Raw genomic sequence first — 25,078 nt, forward strand, 5'->3', positions numbered from 1 at the left:
ATGCTTCAGAAGCAGGCAGGATAATGACAGGATTTCGGCCCTGACCAGCAGAGCTGCACTAATGTGCGACCCACTTGCTCCGGGCTCTCTAGCGCCCCACCGAGTGTCTGGCAGTTGACCTACAGTTGCTGTGAATACTGGGAAACAAGACCAAGGGACTGTCTGCTGTGTGATGTGTCCCCCTTACTTAAAGAGGAGCTGTGCTTCGCCCCCCTCTGAAGACCCCCTATCTCCAAGGGCCTGGGAAGAGCTGGCCTCTTGTTGTCAAACTCAGGGACACAAAAGTTTGCAGAAAGGCATCTGTTTCATGCTGTGGGTTGTGTGCTTTAACCCCCACTAGTGTCTGCAGGAATTTAGGGTTAATTGGCACCATCTGCCTGCTCCCCCCTGCTCGTGGCCGTAAAGAGACTGGGGAGGCTTGTGCCCTGATAACCGCCGCCGGCCCGTGAGTCGCGATTGCCTTGTGTGTTGGTTCTCCCTGCTGCTGGACCGTGAATCAGCCTTTAGTTAGAGCCTGGGAGAGTGAGCGCGCTCTGGAGACCGCCCGGAGGCTTTTTGTCAATTTCACCGCGTGGCCCGGGTAAAGAGAGAGCCACGCTGAGGGAAGCATCAGGGTGTTACTTAGCAACAACCGGGGCCCGCCTGCAAAGAGTCGTGCTCGACCCCGAGAGTGCCGCCAACGGAGGAATCTCCACCAGGACAGGAGTCAGAACCGAAGGGAGAACCCCGCAGAGAGTGAAGTGCGGCACCAGCCCCACACAACCAAGGTAACGCTCCAGCTCGCTTACAACACTGACAGGAGCGGGGAGAGAGTGAGCGCGTGTGCGAGGAGGGTGTGCCAATTGCTGCTACAGGCTGTTACTGCCCGGACCGTTTACAGAGGAAGCGCACTTTAAATGCTGGAGGAAGCACTCTTTTAATGCTTGAGGAAGTGCTCTTTAAATGTTTGAGTAGGCGCAATTTCAGTGATTGGGAAAGCGCTGCTTTGGGTGATTCTCCGCCTTCAGGAGGGAAACCGGGGCCTTTGGGAAAAATGTCTCAGTCCATTTCATGATTCACTAGTGTAAAGAGCACATGACTCAAAGTGAACAGTGTTAAGGGAACCTTACTAAAGTGAACAGTGTTAAGGGAACCTTACTAAAGTAAAGAGTGTTAAGATGTAGTGTAGTTCCTAGTTTCCCACTAGGCCCTGCGCATTGGAATAACATAAACAGTAGTATCGACGTGGAACTGGCTATATTCCAGGCCTCCACTGACTATGCTAAACTTAATTGGGTTGTGTTACCAACTAGCTCAGAGGTCACTGGAAACTTTCTTCTCTGCATAGGAAGTGATCAGCTTCCCTGGCACAGACAAGAAGGGATTCAGTTTTCCAACAACCGTGCAACATGACAACTTTGCTCCTCAGATCAAGAGTCGATCTCTAGGGTCGTGTGAAACAATAGACATAGATTTCACTCAGTCAGTCTAGTGCAGTTTACTTTCACAGTATGTAGAGAATAGAGAGACGGGCGTGTATCAATAAAGGTTAACATTTATTGAACAGTCTTTCTTCTCATACAAGAGAAATGTATTGCCACAATTGCAATAACTGTTATTATAAAAAGTACGTACAGTAAGATAAGAATTGCGAAATAGAACTGTAAAAGCATTGATATGGTTTCTTAGCCATACAATGGTTTAAAAGTAATAAAACATATATACAGTCATATATACATTAGGCTAACATACTCAACTGGTGCTTCTAACTAAGCCTACCCCAGTGTGCCTGACCTAGGCCTAACACGTGAGAAGGGGGAGTAAGTAAGTAGCTTAAGTTAAGTTGGTTTTGCCAAGGTTTGTTTCAAGAATTCTCTTCTAAGGGTTTAGTCAACACCATACCTCTGAATAGAATGATGGAGGATTGGTATCTCCTTCAGGGGTCTCTCTCGATATCCCAGTCACCTGCGAGGGTAAACCGGAAGCGCCGGGACTGGATTTCTCTGCACGAGAAAGGCAGCGGCTTCTCTCAGCGCGTCTGGAGGAAGGAGGGGTGACAGCGTCCGCGGGCAGCTGGGCTGGATGTCTTCGCAGAGGACGGCTGCACGGCTCCTCAAGCGTACTGAACCACAGTTCGCGCTGTAGCGGCGATAATGGTAATCAGTAGCTTCACCACCACAGGATAGCAGGCTGCAGCGACAGAGTGCTAGTTTTTACCAACACTGGTCATGCAGGCAGCTGGCATCAGCAACAGTAGCTCTCGCTCAACAGCAGCTAGCTTCGCATTGCTTAAGGCAACGTTGGTAATATTTATACCTGACAGGTGCCGGGTTTGACGCAAGTTTGCTGGACATAAGACGTCAATAAAAGATGTCACTAGGAAGTGGCAGCTATCAGTTGCTCATTAGAGTTCTATTACTAATCAAAACATAGCAAGCGGGGATTTCCAGGTTTGCTAAGTTTTTATCTTGTTGAAGAACTCGGAGTGTTATCTAGGAATATCAGATAGTGACTGCTGCTCTGTCATTGCACTAATTGGTCGCAAAGGAAGTAGCAGAGAGTCATGCTGGAATGTGGCTCTGCTCGTGTGAGGCCAGAGATGACTTTTCAGAAAATCGCACTTGAACGGTTATGCCAATATAGGGAATAAAGGGCTTTATAGCCGAATAGGGGCATAAGGTCACAGTATCGATCAGGAACCTAGATAAGCACATGACACCCACTCCACGAATTCATGTCCATCAAAATTACTAAACTAAGCAATTAGATGCATGTGTAACATTGTGTAACATAGCCCACCCCAAAATACATAAATGCATTCGAAATAGGCGTACTTGTAATACATGGAATTTAGGTACTGTACGTTTTTTAAAGCATAGTAATCATTCAAAAATTATTGCATATGAAATCAATGAACGATTATGCAAAAAGAATTACACATGAAGTATCTCTGACAGAAGAAATGCGAGATAAATCATCACATAAAAATGCATTGTAATAACATGTGTGCTAGAGGCTGGTGTAATGTTGTTATGTCTCTAGATGTGTTTAGAAATAGAAGTGTGAAGCTTCTGTTCTCTAAGAATAGTTTTTACGTTAAGCAAAGAATTGTTCGTGCCAAAAAGAGAGGGTCAATATTTAAAAAATTGTCCAATTCAAAGAAAAATCAGTTTACCAAAGCTCCTGGCAGTTTTTTGTTGATCAAAACTGAAGGCCGAATCCAGAGTTCATAGGAACGCTGTGTGTCGGAAAGCTTTTCAAAAGTTATTGTTTCTCTATGGGTGAGAACATCGTATCAGACAGGCTCGCAAAGAATTGGTCTACAAAATCAGGTGATAGTTCAACCAAATTAGATAGCGCTGAAACTTGGCAGGTGTGAGAATGATTGCTGTCATCGAAGTCAGGACCAGCAATGCTCACAGCACGTTGTACCTGGATGATGTTGCTTTTGTCACTCGCTCCACTGTTACCACTTGGCTGTAGTACAGGAGTCTCCACAAATGCCGTCATCAGGATTGGTAGCCGCTGGGGACAACACAATGCGTGAGCCGTTATTGGACTTAGCAAAGTATCGACGTCCATTGGTACTGCTGATGGAAGTGAAAGACAGATGTCCAACACGCATTCCTCGCCGCAAAGCATACACCGTAGCACAGGTAAAATGCAATTTTGCCATATCGGTCTGAATGAAAGGAACCAGGTCATGTTTAGATCTCTCAGCCTGGCCAATCCGAGGACGTTAGTTATCCTGTCCCTGTAGCGCATTGCTAGGATTGTCTCTTCCATTCCCATGGGAGCTATGTCTGAGCCGAGGCTTGCCATAACGTAGCAGGAGGGTCAAAAATAGAATCCCTGCGATGAGTCCAAAAAATAGTGGAATACCACCAAAAATGGAGTGCACAAAATTAGGAAAGATTCCCAAAATTGCCTGGAAGGGTGTTAGCAGTCCTGTAAAGACTGTCTTAAATATGCCTGGGATGCTTGTAGCACTAGACATGTTAAGGAGTTGGTCGAGCATTTGTACGAAATGCACGGGGCAATTTGTTGATAAAAGGTCATGGACCTCAGTAGCCGTCCTTGCGACTAGAAGATCATACGTCTCTTTAGATGACGTTATAGGCACTGTTGTCTGTAAAAGCACAGATTTCATTTTGCTTAATGTATCAATTCGTATAGAATAGAGATTCAGACGAGGCCAAATGGGAGTCACTATGTCTGGAGGCCCGCTCGGGAACAATGCTTGCATACAGCATTTGACCATGGACGTTACTTCTACTAGATAACTTAGTCCGGGCGCGAGGCCACAGCACCTGTGATCCGTTCTTAGAATGTAACTCCCGTTTGCGAGTTGCATAAAGAAGGGCTCTATCTGAGTTGCAGGTGTGACTAGCTGGTGGCATGAAAGGTTTTTTGAATTTCCATCACATGCTCCGTGTAAATTAATACCCTGACACAAAAGTATACCGCTTAGTGAGTGTTTACAGTTGTCACCACTAAGAAATACATTTTTGTCGCTGTCACTATAGCAAGAATGAGTGTATGGTAATTTCCATTCGGATTTTACATATCCCTTACCCAATTGTTCATACTGGCCAGCAGGTATGTATTCAAGGCACTTATGAAATCGGAAAGTTGTTATCGGAATTGTGATAATTCCGTGTATTATCCATTCAATGACAGGACTCTCTGACATTGTCAATGGTAATCGCTCGAGTTTCTCGATGCTCAAGATTGTATAGTCTGCTCCTTTCTGTGCCAAACTGATCTGTTTATCAGTAAGGTTAAAAATGGAAAATAATGACGTTGTGTTTATCAAACGCCAAGGCACATAGCCTGAACGAAGGTTTTGCAGCGTCCAGCCTAGTTCTATAATAGAGCGTAATTGAGACTGGCCATGTTGTAACATTAGCAAATCTCTGTCTATCACATCAAAGGCAGAGGATACAATATTGTCCAAAGAATATATTCTGGAAGACAGAGTCATTAACCCATTGTCTACCACAGAAAGTGATTTCTCCAAATTAATACGATCAATTTCTCGTATCTTTTCAGCAGTTTCAATTTGCTTTACTTTCCAAGCCTCGTTGTAAGCAGCATAGATGCTGGTCGCTATGAAACGCTTTTGACGCTGTTTGCGTGGTCCAAGAATGAAATCGCGCAAATCAGCACCATCTTTTAATAAAGACAAGTGTTGCTTAATTTCAGCCAGTGTGGATGATGTTAGCCATTCAAGGCAGAGCTTCCCTACACTGTATGTTGTTATTATTCCTGGATGTTGTCTCTGGGAATATCTTGAGTCTAATCTGGTCATTTTTAAACCCTGTGTTTTATTCAGGAATCTATCTTGACAGTTATTTGTGTCTGTAGGCCAGATTAACCACTTTTTCCAATCAGGATGTGTTCTGTTGAAATGTAAAATGTGTGACACGTCTAACTCATTATCTGCAGTTGCATTTTCATGTATTGGCTTTGGTATAGACGGTGTTTTCATTTCTTTGTTCTTAGCTAGGCCAAGACAGGATGTTTGGTGTACAGTGTCATTTAAAAATAACATTTGTTCTGGTATCATGCAGGTTCTAAACAGTGCTTCTAAGCCTTGCACCTGCCAATCTTTTGTACCCCAAATTGTTTTCGTTTCAATATTATTTTTCCAATAATCAAAACCAAATGTCATCATTTTGTCATAAAATGCTTCTGAATATATCAATTTAGAATTTGTCAGCATTGTTTTCATTCCTGTTTTATCTAACAGTTTATAATAAAACGTTTCTGCATCACTTGTGTTAAACCCTGAGAAGTATTTGAATTTCTCAAAAAATGCTTTAGAACTGCTTTTAGGTGGTGTAGAACAATGTTCCCATTGATTATACATAAAAACATTTCTAGGCTGTGCAGATTTATGCAAGTAATGATCCCCATAGTGGGTGTAACAGAATAACTGCTCATAACTAGATGAACCTTGTAAATAATCATGATCTGTGAATCTAGCTGACATTACTAAATCAGACATCATGTCATTAATACTGTTAAAGTCCCAATCATTAGAGAATGTACTAGGTGTAACAAAGTCACTTAAGGAAACCTTTAGTTGATGAGGATACTTCAGGATTTCGACCGGACCATAGATCTCATAGTCTGTTTTCTCCCATACTACCCCACCAGGTATTGGAATTGCTGTGACATTTACTGTTGACAGTTCTCTTTTCTTCACGTGTGATGATCTGTGTGGTTTCAGGACTAGGTTGATGTTCTGACTTGCTGTGTCCATTGTAATGAACTTCCCTAAAATTAAAACTAAAATTAGGCATAGTAGGAGTATGAATACCCCTGAGATAATCCAATGCTCAATCAACGGTGAATCCAGATATAGTTCTTTGATTTGTTGAAGGAGTCCTGTTGAATTTTCTTTAGAATACTTTTTTGTTTCTGGCATCACTTCGGGGTCGTTTAAATCTTCAGAGAAGTTGTCGAAGTTGATGAAATAACCAGAGGCAGTTCTGTCAATTCTTTCAATCTGTCTTTCGGTAGCACTTTCTGATGCCACATCATTGTAGACTGGTGTTGTTTCTTGACGAACTGTTTCAATCTGTGTTTCAAGAGGCACGAGTTCCATGGCATTATTGCATAGTCCTTCATTGTGCACTGCAGGCTGATCGAATGTGATTAGTCTTTCAGTTTGAACCTCTTGGATTGTTGCAAGTTTGGGTATTTTGTTGTTTCTTGGGAGTCCACTGGGCCTACTGTTGATTATAGGCCACATGCTTGTGGTTTTACCAGGTCGATGGACACAACTCTGTTCTCCTTTTTACCAGCAAGGGGCGGTAGCACAACTGATCTTGTTCCGGTGACTGCTAAGACAGGTACTGCTTTTCTGTAAGAAGGCCCAAATTCCTTCTTAACCGCGATCTTTTCTCTGACTAGATCCCCAATCTTTGGAATCCAGACAGGCCTTGCTGGGGCTGTTGCGGGTGGTGCCTCGTCAGTGGTATTTGGCTGTTGCTTTAACTTTATGTTGCTTAATGATTTTCTTGTTTCATTCAGTTCCTGTAAAACAGCCAAACGGTCTTTTACTTCAAACTGCTTTGTTTCTTTTTGTACCACTGACATCTGACTATCGAGGTCCTGAACGTTCATTCTAATTCCGAACAATAGTTCGTATGGGCTGAAACCTTTTAGAGAATTTCTTGGCATGTTGTTAAGACTAGTCTGGACACTTATTAAATGTTTGACCCACCCAGCGCCTGAACCTAATACCTTCGCTGTTATAGATTGCTTTATATCCCGGTTTTTTCTTTCTATCACACTATTCCCTTCCGGGGTATGACTGACAAGAATACCACAACCCAATTCCCATGCTGGCCATGGCCTCCCTATAAGCTCGAGAGCTGAAAGCAGGACCCTGGTCAGAATGGAACGTGGTAATTGCGTATGTGCCGATAAAGACTCGCAAATCTTTTATAACCGTTCTAGCGTCAGCCTGGCGTTGGTGGCCTCATTTTTTAAGTGTATTTCGTCTTAAACGTTGTACACTGGGACGCGCTTCTCTTCTTTGATTGCGCAGATAGACCGCCTTATGCTGTCTAGAAGGGATCCTGAAACTACACTGGCCTGTTCATTACTGCGATCTCTGTTGCAGTCTTCACAATTTTGAGCAAAACATTGAATGTCTATACTCATTCCTGGCCACCAGTACTCTGATTGCAATTCTTTCAGAGAGGCTTTGATTGTTTGGTGTTTCAGACCCAACCCCATGTGTGCTTCCAGTAAGAGGAAGCCCCTCCTGCTCCTGTTTGGAATTACTCTGTCCCCCACTCCAGGGATTCGAGCAAAAGGAACGGAGTTTGCATCGATTATGTATGCATAATTGAGTGGATAGTTTACGGGTAGTGCTGCACAGTCGCCTTTTACGGTCGTTTTTACTGCCAGCATGGTTTCCCCGTCTATGTACTTATCTGTACGCTTTTTTGTGGCTACGGAAGCCGGGTTAGTTGCTTCCGTGGTGGCTGTATTAGCCAATGAATTCCCTGCAACGTGAACGCCATCACGTTGAAGACTCTGTGCGTGAATCACGTGAGTCTTTTGTAGTTCTTTGTGTAAAAGAGCTACCTCGTTCCAGAGCTTTTTATGCTTCATTGTGGCACCTGTGTCATCTTTGTAGTCGTTTTCGATCCAACTCTGCAGTTTGTTATTATAAGAATTGACGCAAAAATGAGAATCGCACACGATAAGTGTGGGGAATTCGCGTTCTGCATTTTCGAGCGCCATCTTTAAAGATCTGATTTCAGTTCTTTGAACCGAACAGTTTCTTACAGATTCAGTTTTTGTTACTTTCGGTCTGAATTTACCGCACAGCCAACGACCTTTAATGATCGCACATGCTGCATTGTAGGATTTTCTCTCTACGTTGAAATGCTGTACAAAGCTATCTGTGTAGATTATACAAGCGTATTGTGGGAGAGGCAGGATTTCGATTGGCAGAGGATATTCTTCTTCATATTCTAAATCATTCAGTTCTTCGTATTGCGGGGCGAAATAGTATTTCACGTCTTCCCCTCCTAGAGAATCTATGCACTGTATCCATTTTGGATCCAGTGACACTGTAGGCAGGTTTACTGGGCTGAATAGCGCCTCGAAGGCGGATTCCGCTGTGAGGATATTAATCCGTTTGCCGTGTGCTAGTTCTCTTTCATTTGCTAATGCGATTTGCACTGCGTTCACAGTTTTTTCTGTGCGACTGAATGTTTTTTCTGCTTGTGTGTACAAGTGAGATTTAATTGAAATTGGTACCTTTTCTCCCTCATTAGAGGTTAGGTACGTGAATCCGCATCTTCCTGGGATGACTCGGATTACAAGATCGCGTGTGTTGTCACGTGTATCTAATTTTGTTTTTGCTAACATGTCTGTTTGCAGTGATCTCAAAATTTCTGTGTGTTTTTGAGTCCAATTGATTTGTTTTAAATCAGGTTTAATTAGTTCGTAGAGAGGTTTAACCCTCTCTGCGTAATTTAGGATGTAAGTTCTTCCGAAATTCAGAAAACCTAGTATTGATTGTAAATTCTTCAGCGTTTTTGGAGCTTGGAGTACAGCGCACTTCTCTAAGAAGTTGTCCGCTAGGCTTTTCCCTTCACTTGATAATTCGTACCCTAAAAACAGTACTGTCAGATGGGCAATTCGAGACTTTTTAAAGTTGAATTTGTAACCCTCTGCTGCGAACCCAAGTATAATGGTGTTCACTCTTTTCAAGTGAGTATCCAAGTCGTCGTCTGTGAGATAAATATCATCTATGTAAGATAATGCTTCATCATCATAGATTTGTAGTAACTCTGTTACCCTAGCTGAGAATAGTCCTGGGCTGTTCTTGAACCCCTGTGGGAGTCGACAGAATTTTTTCTGCTACCCAAATGCGGAGAAAGCGGTCAAGTATCTGCTTTCTGGTGCAATGTTTTGACAAAAGAAACCATTAGAAATGTCTAATGTCGTTTTATATTTTTTCCTAACTATGTTATTCATTAGGGCTGCACTATGCGAGTTTTGTACTGCAAAGGTTTTGCAACATGTATTAAGGTGTCTGTAGTCCAAAACTAGACGATATGAATTGTCTGGCTTGGAGACAGGAAACAAAGGATTGTTCATTTGAGAGGTGCATGTTTCAATCACCCCCTGATACTCAAGTTGATCTAAGATCTCCCTGACTTGTTTTTTAGCTTCTTGCTTTATGGGATACTGCCGTTGGGCAGTTGGTTCACTTTTTAGCTGGATTTTGTGAGGAGGAGAGTCCTCATCCCATCCTACATGATTTTTATACAATGCAGGTGCCTGGGCTACTGCCCATTTCCTGGCATATGTGTATTTTTTGTGAATCGGTATGTGATTCGAGAAGGCAGGCATAATCACTTCTTCGCCACGAGGGCACTCCCTGACAAACTCCGGGGGCCAATCTTTTTCAGCTAACAGAATATCATAGCCTTTTGAGAGCTTATCCCAAAATAGACCCTTAATTTTCCTAGTCTTATCACCCTCCATACGCAATGTTATTTCGTATGTTTTATGGGGCTCGCTAAGTCTGGCGTCGGCAGTTTCAACCTGAATGTATTCATTCGTGTCCACTGTCTCCAGATGACTCATCAAGTTCTTGCGCGCTATACTGATCTCTGCTGCACTGTCCAACATTGTCAATGCCCACTCCCCGTTTTTCAACTGTGTCCTCAGTATTCTCGGCATGGTTGATTACTCTAATACTGGCTACCTTCTTTTTCTGAAATTGAGATTTCTTATTTTGAGCAGGTTCCTTGTCTTTGGACTTGGTGTGCTCTCCTGGGTCTGACCGTCCTCTTCTTTCCGAATTCTGTGGAAGAGATCGAGAGGGACGTGTATCAATACTTTGATATCTATCAGGTCTTTTTATATTATCCCTATTTCTAAGGTTATATCTTTTCTCAGAGGGCTCCCGTTGGGGAGACTGGCGTTCTCGAGTCGGAGTTCTTTCCCTCCGTCGAGGAGACCTTCCTCTGGACTGGAAAACTTTTTCCTTGGGAGTGGATTGTTTATTTCCATCCCAGCTCTTTTTAGGAGTGTTTAAATTATTTTTAATAAATAATTTTTCAGGATTTTCGAGCAGTTGGGGCTTAACTGGTTTTCCACCCAAGCTGTCTCTACCTAATTCTTCATAGCATTTTTCTATGATTTTTGCAAGCTCAACAGGATCTTTTATATCTGTTTCCCTCAACTTCTGGCGAATCGCCACAGATGCTGCTTCTCCCTTTACATTGGCTAATAATATAGCCGTGACCTGCTTGAAGTCTTTCAGTAATTTCATACCTAGATTTAAAGCTGGCTCTGGACCGAATTCATTTTGAATCTGTTTTAGCACGTCTGGTATTACCGCCATAGACGGAACACCGTGTGTTTTTGTGTAAATGGAAGCAAAGACTGTACCCCAAGTGTCGCAGTCCTCCACGTGTGGTGCGATTCCCATAGGAAGGCAAATGGTCAAGATTCTGTGTTTCTCAATAGGGGTAGTATCAGGAAATACTGCCTCTATTTGAGTGATTTTCTGGGCTAACCAGAAAGGAATTTGTTCCCGTTTTACGGGTGTTTTACCAAGACATGACTGTATGTTCTGTGGTGTAATTTTATTTGTGTTCCCCTGATGAGGGGTCAGCTGGTGTGAATTAACAGCTGGCTGGACTGTTGCAGTCCGTATTACATATTGGACTAATTGCCTATGTATTTTTATTAATGTGTTTAGCTGTCCTAACAGCTCTTCCTTAGACATTTTTGCAATGTCAGGATGTGGTGTGTAGCTGGCTAGAACCGGCCACGTGGCTCCTGGTCTACCTAGTGGACCGAGCCTGGTTATGTGATCATTGTGTTTTAGGGCGCCATTAAACCAGAGCAGGTGCTCTTGAAATTTAAGTGGGATTTCAATCTCCTCGAAAGGAGCGTACTCTCCCGGAGGTTCCTCTATTTTGTAATAGTGAAACTCTTGTGTTATAGCGTTTACCGCTGGAAAGTTTATCCATGAATAGAATACCTCTGTCTGCCGATACTCGTGAGCCTCTATCACGAAAATTACTGTACCACCTTGAGGTGTCAGTCCGTTTTCTATAAGTTTTAAAGTTATAGATCTTCTTAACTGGACCGGGATGATAATAGCATCCGGGTCTGCTTGTTCGGGACCTTGCTGAGTCGCATCTACTGCGGCCCCAGAGGTGCCGTTTTCTGGCATTTGTAAAAATGCGAGGTTTGCAGAGTAGGTCTCCAAGGAGACAAAGATTAGATGCACAATATTTTGGAACACTGTATCCTTCAACGTTGAATAAACCGGAGCTTTACATAGGAATCTCTTCCTACTAAGGTCGGGCGGATTTTAACCTTTCACCCACTCCAGACGTCTATTGGAGTATTTACGGGTGAAAGGGGTGTGAAATATGCACGACTGAGTTACTCTATAAGTCTTACGTTAGTTTATCGCCTTACCAAACGTTAGGGCGCCATGTAGTGTAGTTCCTAGTTTCCCACTAGGCCCTGCGCATTGGAATAACATAAACAGTAGTATCGACGTGGAACTGGCTATATTCCAGGCCTCCACTGACTATGCTAAACTTAATTGGGTTGTGTTACCAACTAGCTCAGAGGTCACTGGAAACTTTCTTCTCTGCATAGGAAGTGATCAGCTTCCCTGGCACAGACAAGAAGGGATTCAGTTTTCCAACAACCGTGCAACATGACAACTTTGCTCCTCAGATCAAGAGTCGATCTCTAGGGTCGTGTGAAACAATAGACATAGATTTCACTCAGTCAGTCTAGTGCAGTTTACTTTCACAGTATGTAGAGAATAGAGAGACGGGCGTGTATCAATAAAGGTTAACATTTATTGAACAGTCTTTCTTCTCATACAAGAGAAATGTATTGCCACAATTGCAATAACTGTTATTATAAAAAGTACGTACAGTAAGATAAGAATTGCGAAATAGAACTGTAAAAGCATTGATATGGTTTCTTAGCCATACAATGGTTTAAAAGTAATAAAACATATATACAGTCATATATACATTAGGCTAACATACTCAACTGGTGCTTCTAACTAAGCCTACCCCAGTGTGCCTGACCTAGGCCTAACACGTGAGAAGGGGGAGTAAGTAAGTAGCTTAAGTTAAGTTGGTTTTGCCAAGGTTTGTTTCAAGAATTCTCTTCTAAGGGTTTAGTCAACACCATACCTCTGAATAGAATGATGGAGGATTGGTATCTCCTTCAGGGGTCTCTCTCGATATCCCAGTCACCTGCGAGGGTAAACCGGAAGCGCCGGGATTGGATTTCTCTGCACGAGAAAGGCAGCGGCTTCTCTCAGCGCGTCTGGAGGAAGGAGGGGTGACAGCGTCCGCGGGCAGCTGGGCTGGATGTCTTCGCAGAGGACGGCTGCACGGCTCCTCAAGCGTACTGAACCACAGTTCGCGCTGTAGCGGCGATAATGGTAATCAGTAGCTTCACCACCACAGGATAGCAGGCTGCAGCGACAGAGTGCTAGTTTTTACCAACACTGGTCATGCAGGCAGCTGGCATCAGCAACAGTAGCTCTCGCTCAACAGCAGCTAGCTTCGCATTGCTTAAGGCAACGTTGGTAATATTTATACCTGACAGGTGCCGGGTTTGACGCAAGTTTGCTGGACATAAGACGTCAATAAAAGATGTCACTAGGAAGTGGCAGCTATCAGTTGCTCATTAGAGTTCTATTACTAATCAAAACATAGCAAGCGGGGATTTCCAGGTTTGCTAAGTTTTTATCTTGTTGAAGAACTCGGAGTGTTATCTAGGAATATCAGATAGTGACTGCTGCTCTGTCATTGCACTAATTGGTCGCAAAGGAAGTAGCAGAGAGTCATGCTGGAATGTGGCTCTGCTCGTGTGAGGCCAGAGATGACTTTTCAGAAAATCGCACTTGAACGGTTATGCCAATATAGGGAATAAAGGGCTTTATAGCCGAATAGGGGCATAAGGTCACAGTATCGATCAGGAACCTAGATAAGCACATGACAAAGAGAACCTGACTAAAGTGAACAGTGTTAAGAGGACATTACTCAAGTGACCGTTTCTAAGGGAACATTTTCTAAAACAAGATTGACTGTATGTGTTGTTTATGACGTTTTGATCTGCCTAATCTATATACAGTAATTTATATTTTTATAAACGCGGGTAGTGTCTATTTGTAGTGTTGTTGTACATTACAGTGAGTGTTGGTACAAATACTTTACACATTGCCTTTGGGATAAGCCTGTCTGCTCATGCCAAGCAACCAAGGGGGTGAGCAGGGGTTATCTACAGTGTATTTCCCCCTTGACCTGACTAAAGTGGTGAATTCTGCCTGGCTTTGGCGCAAGCCTCAGCCAACCAGGAATCCCATTTCTAACACTGATCAAAAACAACAAGATTAAAAAATGAAATCCTTTTAACTCACACTAATTCTTCTTTATTGATTTAACTGAATGCCTTTATTTCTCCTTGGTGACGAGCAAAGGTCTATATGACCAGTGGCTGGGGTTATTTAATGATTATACTCAAAGATTGAGATACAGAAAAACCTGCTCCCTCAACCCTAAAGATTTTCAAGATTACACACATTTACGTTCTACTGCAATGGAGCAGGATTTGACTTTGAAAATACTGATACTAGAAATGAGAGGTAACAACAGTTGGGACAACATCATTATATGATACACAGATGACTCCACCACATGTTTGCACACAATACGAAATCACGATCCTGCTAAATATAGGTCGACTCCATGTACTACACAACCCCAGTAAAAACCCCATTACCCCTCGCTAATCACCCAACATCCTTTACTTTTTGTTACTTGTTGCTATTTGTTACTTGTCATACTGCATTACACTTCTGTTACCAAATGACTCTATATGCAGAGGATGCTCCTGAACCACCTGTGATAATTGTAAAATCTGCTGACGAGGCGCCACTTAGGAAAGAAGGAGGATATGCTAGTGTAAGTGGCTACAGGTTACATGCGGATATCACCTTCTTGCAGGAAATGTAACTGACATCAAAGGAAACTGATAAGTTAAACAAAGACTGGGTATGTTTTTTCTGCAGTACTTACAAGGATCAGGAAGAAACAACTTAACCGCCCACTTCCAACAAGTCAAAATCCAAAGGCCATAAGATTCTGTTAATCAAATGCCTAGTGCTTAAATATTAAGCATGGTCACTATGTTTTGGTCAAAGTGAGAATCACAATAAATTATTGATCATTAGATCAGCATAGGCACACAACTTCTTACAACCCACTCTTACTGCCACTGACCATCTACTTATGGAGTTCAGTAAACCCAGGGTACTCATCGGAGGTGCCTAGAACCTAGTAGCTCTGGACCTTATTCTGTACAGAACAGGTCACCAGACCAGAATAATTATTTGCACAGAACATTGATAACTGATGTTTAAGCTGTGACCCTTAGGACAGTCTTACCCCCAAACTTTTTGCCTTACTTCTCCATTCTTGATGATCTTATTTTTGTTGGCCTTAAGACTCCGTGCACTTTTTGACAGTGGTGACATGTCGTGCTACCCGGTCTGAGCTTACAGAGCCTAATGGGGTGTGGATATTAAGCTGCATTTATAATATATGACCTTTATTTATTGTACTACAATAATATAGCACTGATATGAGTGTTCCATGAATCTCTGGGAGAACTGATTCCCTCACACTTGGACTTTGGTGTGAAATTGCTGCAAAGAAATACATACACCCTGATGAAGTCCCTACAGTGGACGAAACGATTTTCGTTAATGTTTTGAAAAATAATAAAGAGAATTGTTTTAAGACTTCCTACTATGGTTCCCATGTTATTTTGGTCTTGGAGAAGAGTACATTGGGATCGGCATCATGGAAAAATTAGTTCTTTGAAAAAGGAGGAGAAAAAAAGAGAACAAGCTCTATAATACAATTGTTGGACTCTTGAAGCACTCCCTTTTGTGTGTTTTGACCACAAGATACATGTTACACAAAAGAAAAAACAACTATTTGCTCTTATAAAACAGTACATAGATGATAATGAGGCCTTGGTAACCTCAACTCAGTACCTATGGGTTGAGAAGAGTCACTATGATAGGCTCCCTGATGAAGGAAGTCGCTTTAGCTCAAACTAGAACTAGAATTGCAAAGGAAAATGTATTGCTGCAATTACAGCAACCATCACGATAAAGAAAACTATGCCACCTAAAAAAAGATAAATTGCCATTGAGCTCCCTCTTCACAGACAAAGTTGATCAAGTGTTGCATTGACTATAGTATCGTCATTATGAGCATAGTAAAAAGCAGGGAGGCTCCTAGCTTTTTAAATGGAATAAAGAGAGTCACAAGTAGAAGTTCACTCATTGCGAAATGATGACGGGAAGGTACACACCCACATACAGGATATTGTTCACGTATTTGCTAAATTTCTAGCAAGGCTTTATAAAGCAGACAGGGAAACTGAAGCTACAACAAGCGAAGAGCTATTTTTCACCACATACCACCTGGCCAAGTTCTCATATGCAGGAAAAGACTTGCCCGATTGTGATATATGTGTGGAAGAAATTAATGTTGCCTTACCTGTTCTTCCCAACAAGTCATCAATTGGAGGAGACATCGAGATGAATTCTATAAATTAGGGAGCAGTCATATAATTAAAATGTTGCATGCCACCTTGGAAAAGCTGGTTTAACACTGGTTTACTTTGCTTTCTCTTCAACAAAATGTTCATGACAATGATCCCTAACCCATTTAAAGACCTCTTAAGCTATGCTAATTACCATTCTATTTCATAGATCAACACGGATATGACAATCTGAAGGAAAACACTGGCAAAAAGATTGTGCAAACTAATTCCCTTGTTGGTCCATGAATTACAAATTGCCTTTGTACCTATAGACATTCCAGACAGCTCCTCAGAACTCTTTTGCACCTAAGAACTCTCCAGATCCAAATCTAGCCACCTCCCTCGATGTCGACATAGCCTTTGAACCTGTGGGTAGGGTTAACTGTTTAAAACTAAAGGACACAATTTCATCTCAAATGTTAGATAGCTCAACAACAATGCCTCAGCACAAGTAACATGTGACAGGTTTTGTCAGAACCATTCCCACATTGAAAGGAATTACTAGGTAGGGCTGCCTCCTGTCACCCACCCCTACTATTTCTACATGCCCTGAACCTGCTAGTGCTCACATTACAAAAACACAACCCATTGCATATATTCACACATCGGCACAGGAAATAAAAGTACTACTCTATGCCAACAATATCTTGCTCAGGCTCAGCCTGGCTAAATTCGAAGCTGCTCTAGCATCTCTTGTGGTTCTAATAAAGATGTTCTCATTATTTTTGAGGTACAAGATCAATTGGTTGGTATGTAAATCACTTGCCATGTTCCATTACACCACCATGGCAGCAATAGAAACCTATAATTTGAAATGGGTTGCACAGAACCTCAAATATTTGCAGATACTTATACATACAAGACTTCCAATGATGGAAAGCACATAACCTTTCATTTTGGGGCTTGGTACAAGTGATTAACATGATGATTGCCCCTTCCTATAATTATGTCATGAGCTTGCTTCTTCCTATAGACTGCTCACTTTTTTACTTCTGCCAAATGTTTTCCATAGCAGAGATCTATCACCGTAGCAGAGATATCCCTGTTGCAAAGTATAGGAGGAATTTTTAAAGTTGATAAAACTTTAACAAAATAGTAAAAACAAATTATATTACATTCCAATATAAACTAATTTTATAGATTTATTTTAAATGCCAAAGATTCTGCAGGACTTTTACATTAATTTCCAATTAAGTATTTAGTTATGATAAATATATTAAATGATTTTTCTTAACGATTTCATTTAATACAAAAACCTAAAGTGAAATGTTTGTATTTATTTATGAATTTAAAATTTAAAAAAAGTTTTTTCATAGGATTATTTGTAATCAATTTCATTTTTTGTTAAAGAAAATCATTTTTAAATATGTTATCATTAATGATTTGTTATTAAAATTAATATATTTTATTTAACATTCAATTTGGATTATATATATATATATATACACATTTAAAACAAATCTAATTACATTATTTTAATTTCACTTTGTTTCTGATGGGTTTCTATGTTATGTCCCTGCCTCAATTCTTTTCTGTGGGAGTGTGTGATGTATGTGTTGCTGGACTAATTACTGGTCCTTTTTGTAGTAACTTAGGGCCATATGTATCAAAATAGCATTTTGCGATTCTCAAATAGCGATTTTTTGAGAATCGCTATTTGAGAATCGCAAAATGGTATGTATGTAGAAATCAGCTTCTTCTTAGCGATTTCTTAAGATTCCTTAATTGCGATTAGCAAATTGCTAATCGCAATTAAGGAATAATTTCCCATTCATTCCTATGGGCCAGGAGACCCATAGGAATGAAGGGGAAATTTGCGATTAGCAATTTGCTAATCGCAAATTGAGAATATTCGCAAGGGTGCAGGGGTGTCCAAAGGACACCCTGCTGCACCCCTGAAAATGACATGTGTGCGCATATGGCGCACATACATGCCCTAAGGGCATGTATGATCGTCACATGGCACCTTTTGTTTTTACAAAAACTGCTTTTTGAAAGGAATTTGCAACTTACCACCAACTTGAAGTTGGTGGTAATTTGCGATTCCTTAGGGACAATTAGCAATATTTGTTTGCATGATACATTGCATTTAAGGAATCGCACATTGTGCGATTCCTTAAATGCAATCGCAAAATAAGGAATCGCAAATTGTGCGATTCCTTATTTTCAACCACATTTGCTTCATACATACCATATTGAGAATTCGCATTCGCAAAGGCCGAAATTCGGCGAATTTCGGCCTTTGCGAATGCGAATTTCAATGATACATATGGCCCTTAGACTCATAAGTTACTAAGATTTTTAACCCCAATTCGAACTCAATAATGGCAAGTACCGAAGGGACAGGGGATTGGGTGGCACCTCCCTCGGCTTTGACCCTCAGCTCTTCACTTACACTGATTGAGATTGAGGAAGCCTTAGGGAAAGGAGCATCACTAAAAGCCCCAGGCCCAGATGCTGTCCCCCTGGACCTTTTTAAGTCCAATGTCAGTCTGTGGGCAACCATCTTACTGAATGTGTTCAAGGCTGTTGTGGTTGGGCGTATTCCTGGTACATGGAAGGAGGCAACTGTAGTGCGATTTTTAAGAAGGGCAATAGGTCTGACCCACGCTGCTATCGCCCGATTTCCTTAATAGATGCCTCATGTAAGATTCTGGGTAGGGTAATCCTGGCGAGATTAGAAAGTTGGGCAGATTCCACAGGTTTCATAGTTAACTCTCAGTATGGTTTTAGACGTGGAAAGGGGACAAACAAGCAGTGCCTTAATTTGGCACTAATTTTAGGCAAGTACATGAAGGCAAAAAAATCCTCTGTCCATCTTGCCTTCATGGACTTGACGAGTGCTTTTGACACTGTTTGCAGACATAAGTTGTGGCGGATGATGGATGATATGGGCTTTGAGGAACCTTTAGTCACATTGCTTCGCAGGTTACATGAAGTAACAACTGTATCTATTAGATTTGGTTCTGGAGGGGAAATAACAAAACCAATACCTTCAACCGAAGGTGTGCGTCAAGGGTGCATCCTGGCGCCTTTTCTTTTTCTGGTTTACACGAATGGATTAGAACAGTACCTATTAAATCAGGGTTGTGACTTCCCAAAAATCAATGGTAAAAGTATTCCCATGCTTTCTTATGCAGATGATACTGTCCTCATGACATTGACAGGAAATAGCATGCAAGTGTGTCTAGATGCTTTCAATACATTCATGCTTGATCTTGACCTAAAGGTGAATTTTGAGAAATCTTTTGTGATGTCTTGTGGCCCTAAAGGGTCAAATATTAGGAAATTTGTGGTCAACAATCGCATAATTGGAAAAGTGGGAAACTTTAACTACCTTGGTAATCTGTTTGACAGCAAACTAAGTTGGACACCGGTCATGAAGGTTCGAGCTCAGAATATGACAAGGGCGATAGAGGGTATTTTTCGTTTCTGTAGTAAACTAGGGCAAAAACATATTATGCACCTCAGAACCCTTTACACCTCAAAATGTTTATCAGTAGCCACCTATGGGGCAGGGGTGTGGGGGACCGAAATACCATCCGTAATCCAGGTGGTGGAAAATAACTTTATAAAAAGGGTCCTATCAATTCCTAAAGGTTCCTCAAATATTTTCTGCCACAAAGAAATCGGTATGGCCTGTGTTTCTGATATAATTCGCCTGTCCCCTCTACTGTTATGGGGTAAAATTTGGAAATCTGAAGACCTGCAACTTACCAAAGACATTATTACCGATTGCATGGCTTTAGAAAACTCAAAACAGATTCCCTGGTTGTCTTATGTCTATAATATGTTGAAAAAGATTGGACTGGGGTCATATTATGACAATCCGGAAAGAATTGAGGGAGACTATAAGGCGGAGATAAAAGCAAGGTATTGGAAAACACTGAACCCACCGCCTATAGTCAATGTTACTGATAATGCTATTGCCTATGCCTGTAAATCCCAACCTCAGTTTTATTTAACTTTTACTGTTAATGTGCAATGGCGATTCCTTCTAACAAGGTTTAGGCTGGAGATTCTGCACTTTTTGCTTGCATTCCCGAAACAAGGGGGGTGGTGTGAGAGGCTGCCCCCTTGCCCTTGTAATAATAGGGAAAGACAAAGCACTTTACATCTGGTTCTTTTTTGCTCCCTATATAAGGAGCCAAGACTCCGGATTATTAAACCAATCCTGAAGGGGAGGCAACCTTGCACTTATGAGGAAGGGTACGAATATCTGTCATCATTATCCTCCATAGAAATCTGCTGTTCCATGTTAAATTTTATTAGAATCTCACTAAAGATTAGGAAGATTTATGGGTAGTATTACATGTATAGAATTTTTCCTGTTGAAATTCATGTTTTGTATATTCTTTTATGGTTATTATTATGTCTTTCTAATGTCTTTCTTAAAATTTTGGAAAAATAGTGCTTTTTAAATCAGAACCTTTTAATCCTATGAGGCATGATGAATTGTATCTTCAATACTTTTATGATTCATTTTATGTATCGAATAAAGTTTTTGAAACGAAACGACTCATAAATTTGGCCCCCACCCCTGTTTCAGGAGGTGGAAATGTGCATTGAACACTTTTGAGTTCCTTTACACTAGGAAATTGTGAATAGCCCAAAGTAGTAAAGTTACTGAAAGTGCAAGAGTAATCATAAATGTGCAAATTTTTACCAAGTAAGTTAGGTTTCCGACGGTTTGCAAAGAATTTATCATACTCATAAAAGTATTAGGAACTAAATAATAAGCATCTAGGAGACTCAGGGAATCACATTATTAGCACTCACCGCATTCAGGCCCACAGTACTCTTTACATTAACCCTAAACAACATGAGTCCTATCTTAAACCCTGCATACTAAGGTGGAAGATATTTTCTTGCTGATGTTTCTTTGTTAGGAAACAAACTCACTGCTATGCCCTAGCCTAGTGCATGCAAAGAAAAGCACCATACCTGCAGACATGACTCCTCAACGTGGAACAAACCATTTGCTACTTCACTTATGATTCACAAAGATCTAATCCCCAATATGGATTCCTTCACGGGACAAGACTACCTTCTTCCTTACTCCTCTGCTGTCACATGGAGAACCCCTTCACTGCAGGCGCATCATCTTCTCGATGTGAGACAAATGTGGTCCATGCCCTGAGACTTATGTTTCCCTGTCCATTTGTAGGTATACAGAGGCAGATGCGCCTGCAGATAGGCATTAAAAGCAAAGTAATTACTTTAAATACAATATGTACTGCCAGTATAATGCCTATTACAATTTGTGGTATGGTATTCCAAGTTGAATAATTAATCCTGGTGTTTTAGGGCATCTCCTGATATGAGGCTACGAGAACTGAGACAGCGACTGGGAGAGTTCCTTTGGGAAGATGTCTTGGCAGATACCTTTCTCTTTCTAAAATGTGTGGGAAGAAGTCTTGCTGTGGTAAGTGAAATTTTATTTTGACTGTGAGATCTCATAAGAGATGTTTGGAAGCCTTTGGACCTCTCAATAATGAATGTGTTGCCACATGTATATTCATATGTAGGAAGACTTGTAATATATTTACCTGTATGATGACATGTAATGTAGGTATTCCTATAGATCAACAGCTTTCTAGCTTGAGGAAATCCACAGCAGGAAAGCAGGTGATTTGATTAGTTTCTGGATTCAAGGATACTTGTTTCTCATATTTTGCTTGGTAGCATGTTGAATCAAACATAGGGACAACACATGAAATCCACAAACTTTAGCTCTTGTACAGCAGAACAAATATACTTCTTATCATATATTTTGTGAGACCACAACTCAGTCAGATGTCAGAATTTTGAAATGATTGACTTAATCAGTTGCCAGCAAAACACACAAGATGATGGACGGAATTTAGCACAATGGCAAAACATTCACCACGTCACAGATCTGGGTTTAATCCATCGTTATTTTGCTCACCAATCCACCCCAGTTCAGACATGGCCATATGCAAATCGGTCTTGACCCTGTGCCTCAAGGGAACAGTCCAGCCTGAACTACCAAGCCATGTCTTCCCTGGACCAGAATCAAGCATTTTAGGACCGGTTTCTGGCTATCAGCCGTCTTCAGCCAGGATAGCTTAACTCCAGTGGCGTAGTGAGCAAGGGACCCACGTCTGGGCATACCCTTCCCACATAGGGTGAACAGCAAAACACACAAGATGATGAACGGAATGTTGCATAATGGCAAAACATTCCCCCCCAGTCATAGATCTGGGTTTAATCCATTGTTATTTTGCTCACCAAGCCACCCCAGTTCAGACATGGCCATATGCAAATCGGTCTTGACCCTGTGCCTCCAGGAAACAGTCCAGCCATAACTGCCAAGCCATGTCTACCCTGGACCGGAATCAAGCATCCTAGGACCGGTCTCTGGCTATCAGCCGTCTTCAGCCAGGATAGCTTGACTCCAGTGGCGTAATGAGCAAGGGACCCACGTCTGGGCATACCCTTCCCACATAGGGTGAACAGCAAAACACACAAAATGATGGACGGAATGCTGCACAATGGCAAAACATTCACCCACATTCACAGATCTGGGTTTAATCCATCGTTATTTTGCTCACCAATCCACCCCAGTTCAGACACGGTCATATGCAAATCAGTCTTGACCCTGTGCCTCATGGGAACAGTTCAGCCGGAACTGCCAAGCCATGTCTTCCCTGCTCTGGAATCAAGCATCATAGGACCGGTTTCTGATTTTAGGCCCAGATCTCTGTACTGGGGTGAATGTATGACATTGTTCTGCATTCTGCCCATCAACTGTTATTTTTGCATTAGTCACCCCGACAGGTATGGTCAGACGTGAGTCCCGTGCTCTCCACACCACTGGAGTCGAGCTATCCTGGCTGATGATTGCTGATAGCCAGAAAATGGTCCTAGGATGCTTGATTCCGGTCCAAGGAAGACATGGCTTGGCAGTTCGGGCTGGACTGTTCCCCTGAGGTACAGGGTCAATGCTGATTTGCATATGGCCATGTCTGAACTGGGGTGGTGTGGAGTGCAAAAATAAATAGATTTAGGCCCAGATCTCTGTACTGAGGTGAATGTACGACATTGTTCTGCATTCTGTCCATCAACTCTTATTTTTGCATTTGTCACCCCGACTGGGACGGGTATGCTCATACGTGAGTCCTGTGCTCTTCACACCACTGGAGTCAAGCTATCCTTGCTGATGATGGCTGATAGCCAGAAACCGGTCCTAGGATGCTTGATTCAGTCCAAGGAATACATGGCTTGGCAGTTCGGGCTGGACTGTTCCCATGAGGTACAGGGTCGATGCTGATTTGCATATGGCCATGTCTGAACTGGGGTGGTGTGGAGTGCAAAAATAAATTGATTTAGGCCCAGATCTCTGTACTGGGGTGAATGTATGACATTGTTCTGCATTCTGTCCATCAACTCTTATTTTTGCATTTGTCACCCCGACTGGGACGGGTATGCTCAGACGTGAGTCCTGTGCTCTTCACACCACTGGAGTCAAGCTATCCTGGCTGATGATGGCTGATAGCCAGAAACTGGTCCTAGGATGCTTGATTCGGTCCAGGGAAGATGTGGCTTGGTAGTTCGGGCTGGACTGTTCCCATGAGGTACAGGGTCAATGCTGATTTGCATATGGCCATGTCTGAACTGGGGTAGTGTGGAGTGCAAAAAAACGATGGATTTAGGCCCATATCTCTGTACTGGGGTGAATGTATGACATTGTTCTGCATTCTGTCCATCAACTGTTACTTTTGCATTTGTCACCCCAAGTGGGACGGGTGTGCTCAAACGTGAGTCCCGTGCTCTCCATACCACTGGAGGCAAGCTATCCTGGCTGATGACGGCTGATAGCCAGAAACCGGTCCTAGGATGCTTGATTCCGGTCCAGGGAAGACATGGCTTGGCAGTTCGGACTGGACTGTTCCCATGAGGTACAGGGTCAAGGCTGTTTTGCATATGGCCATGTCTGAACTGGGGTGGTGTGGAGTGCAAAAAAACAATGGATTTAGGCCCAGATCTCTGTACTGGGGTGAACATATGGCATTGTTCTGCATTCTGTCCATCAACTGTTATTTTTGCATTTGTCACCCCAAGTGGGACGGGTATGCTCAGACGTGAGTCCCGTGCTCTCAGCACCACTGGAGTCAAGCTATCCTGGCTGATGACGGCTGATAGCCAGAAACCGGTCCTAGGTTGCTTGATTCCGGCCCAGGGAAGACATGGCTTGGCAGTTCAGGCTGGACTGTTCCCATGAGGTACAGTGTCAAGGCTGATTTGCATATGGCCATGTCTGAACTGGGGTGGTGTGGAATGCAAAAAAGATGGATTTAGGCCCAGATCTCTGTACTGGGGTGAATGTATGACATTGTTCTGCATTCTGTCCATCAACTATTATTGTTGCATTTGTCACCCCGAGTGGGAAGGGTATGCTCAGACGTGAGTCCTGTGCTCTCCACACTACTGGAGTCAAGCTATCCTGGCTGATGATGACTGATAGCCAGAAACAGGGCCTAGGATGCTTGATTCCGGTCCAAGGAAGACATGGCTTGGTAGTTCGGCCTGGACTGTTCCCATGAGGTACAGGGTCAAGGCTGATTTGCATATGGCCATGTCTGCACTGGGGTGGTGTGGAGTGCAAAAAAACGATGGATTTAGGCCCAGATCTCTGTACTGGGGTGAATGTCTGACATTGTTCTACATTCTGTCCATCAACTGTTATTTTTGAGTTTGTCACCCCGAGTGGGAAGGGTATGCTCAGACGTGAGTCCCGTACTCTCCACACAACTGGAGTCAATCTATCCTGGCTGATGACCGCTGATAGCCAGAAACCGGTCCAAGGATGCTTGATTCTGGTCCAGGGATGACATGGCTTGGCAGTTCGGCCTGGACTATTCCCATGAGGTACAGGGTCAAGGCTGATTTGCATATGGCCATGTCTGACCTTGGGTGGTGTGGA

General features: G+C 42.4%; 1 protein-coding gene across 1 annotated transcript in view; it reads left to right on the forward strand.

Moving 5' to 3' along the window:
- Positions 1-25,078, forward strand: part of LOC147747514 (spermatogenesis-associated protein 1-like) — a 496,200-nt gene that overhangs the window by 128,152 nt on the left and 342,970 nt on the right. Inside the window, exon 3 of the mRNA XM_086953980.1 lies at positions 21,439-21,556. Coding sequence (XP_086810106.1) covers positions 21,439-21,556 — 118 coding nt within the window. The remainder of the gene's footprint in view (positions 1-21,438; positions 21,557-25,078) is intronic.

This window comes from Lissotriton vulgaris, chromosome 1_1 (assembly GCF_964263255.1).
Source record: "Lissotriton vulgaris chromosome 1_1, aLisVul1.2, whole genome shotgun sequence".
Lineage (NCBI taxonomy): Eukaryota > Metazoa > Chordata > Amphibia > Caudata > Salamandridae > Lissotriton > Lissotriton vulgaris.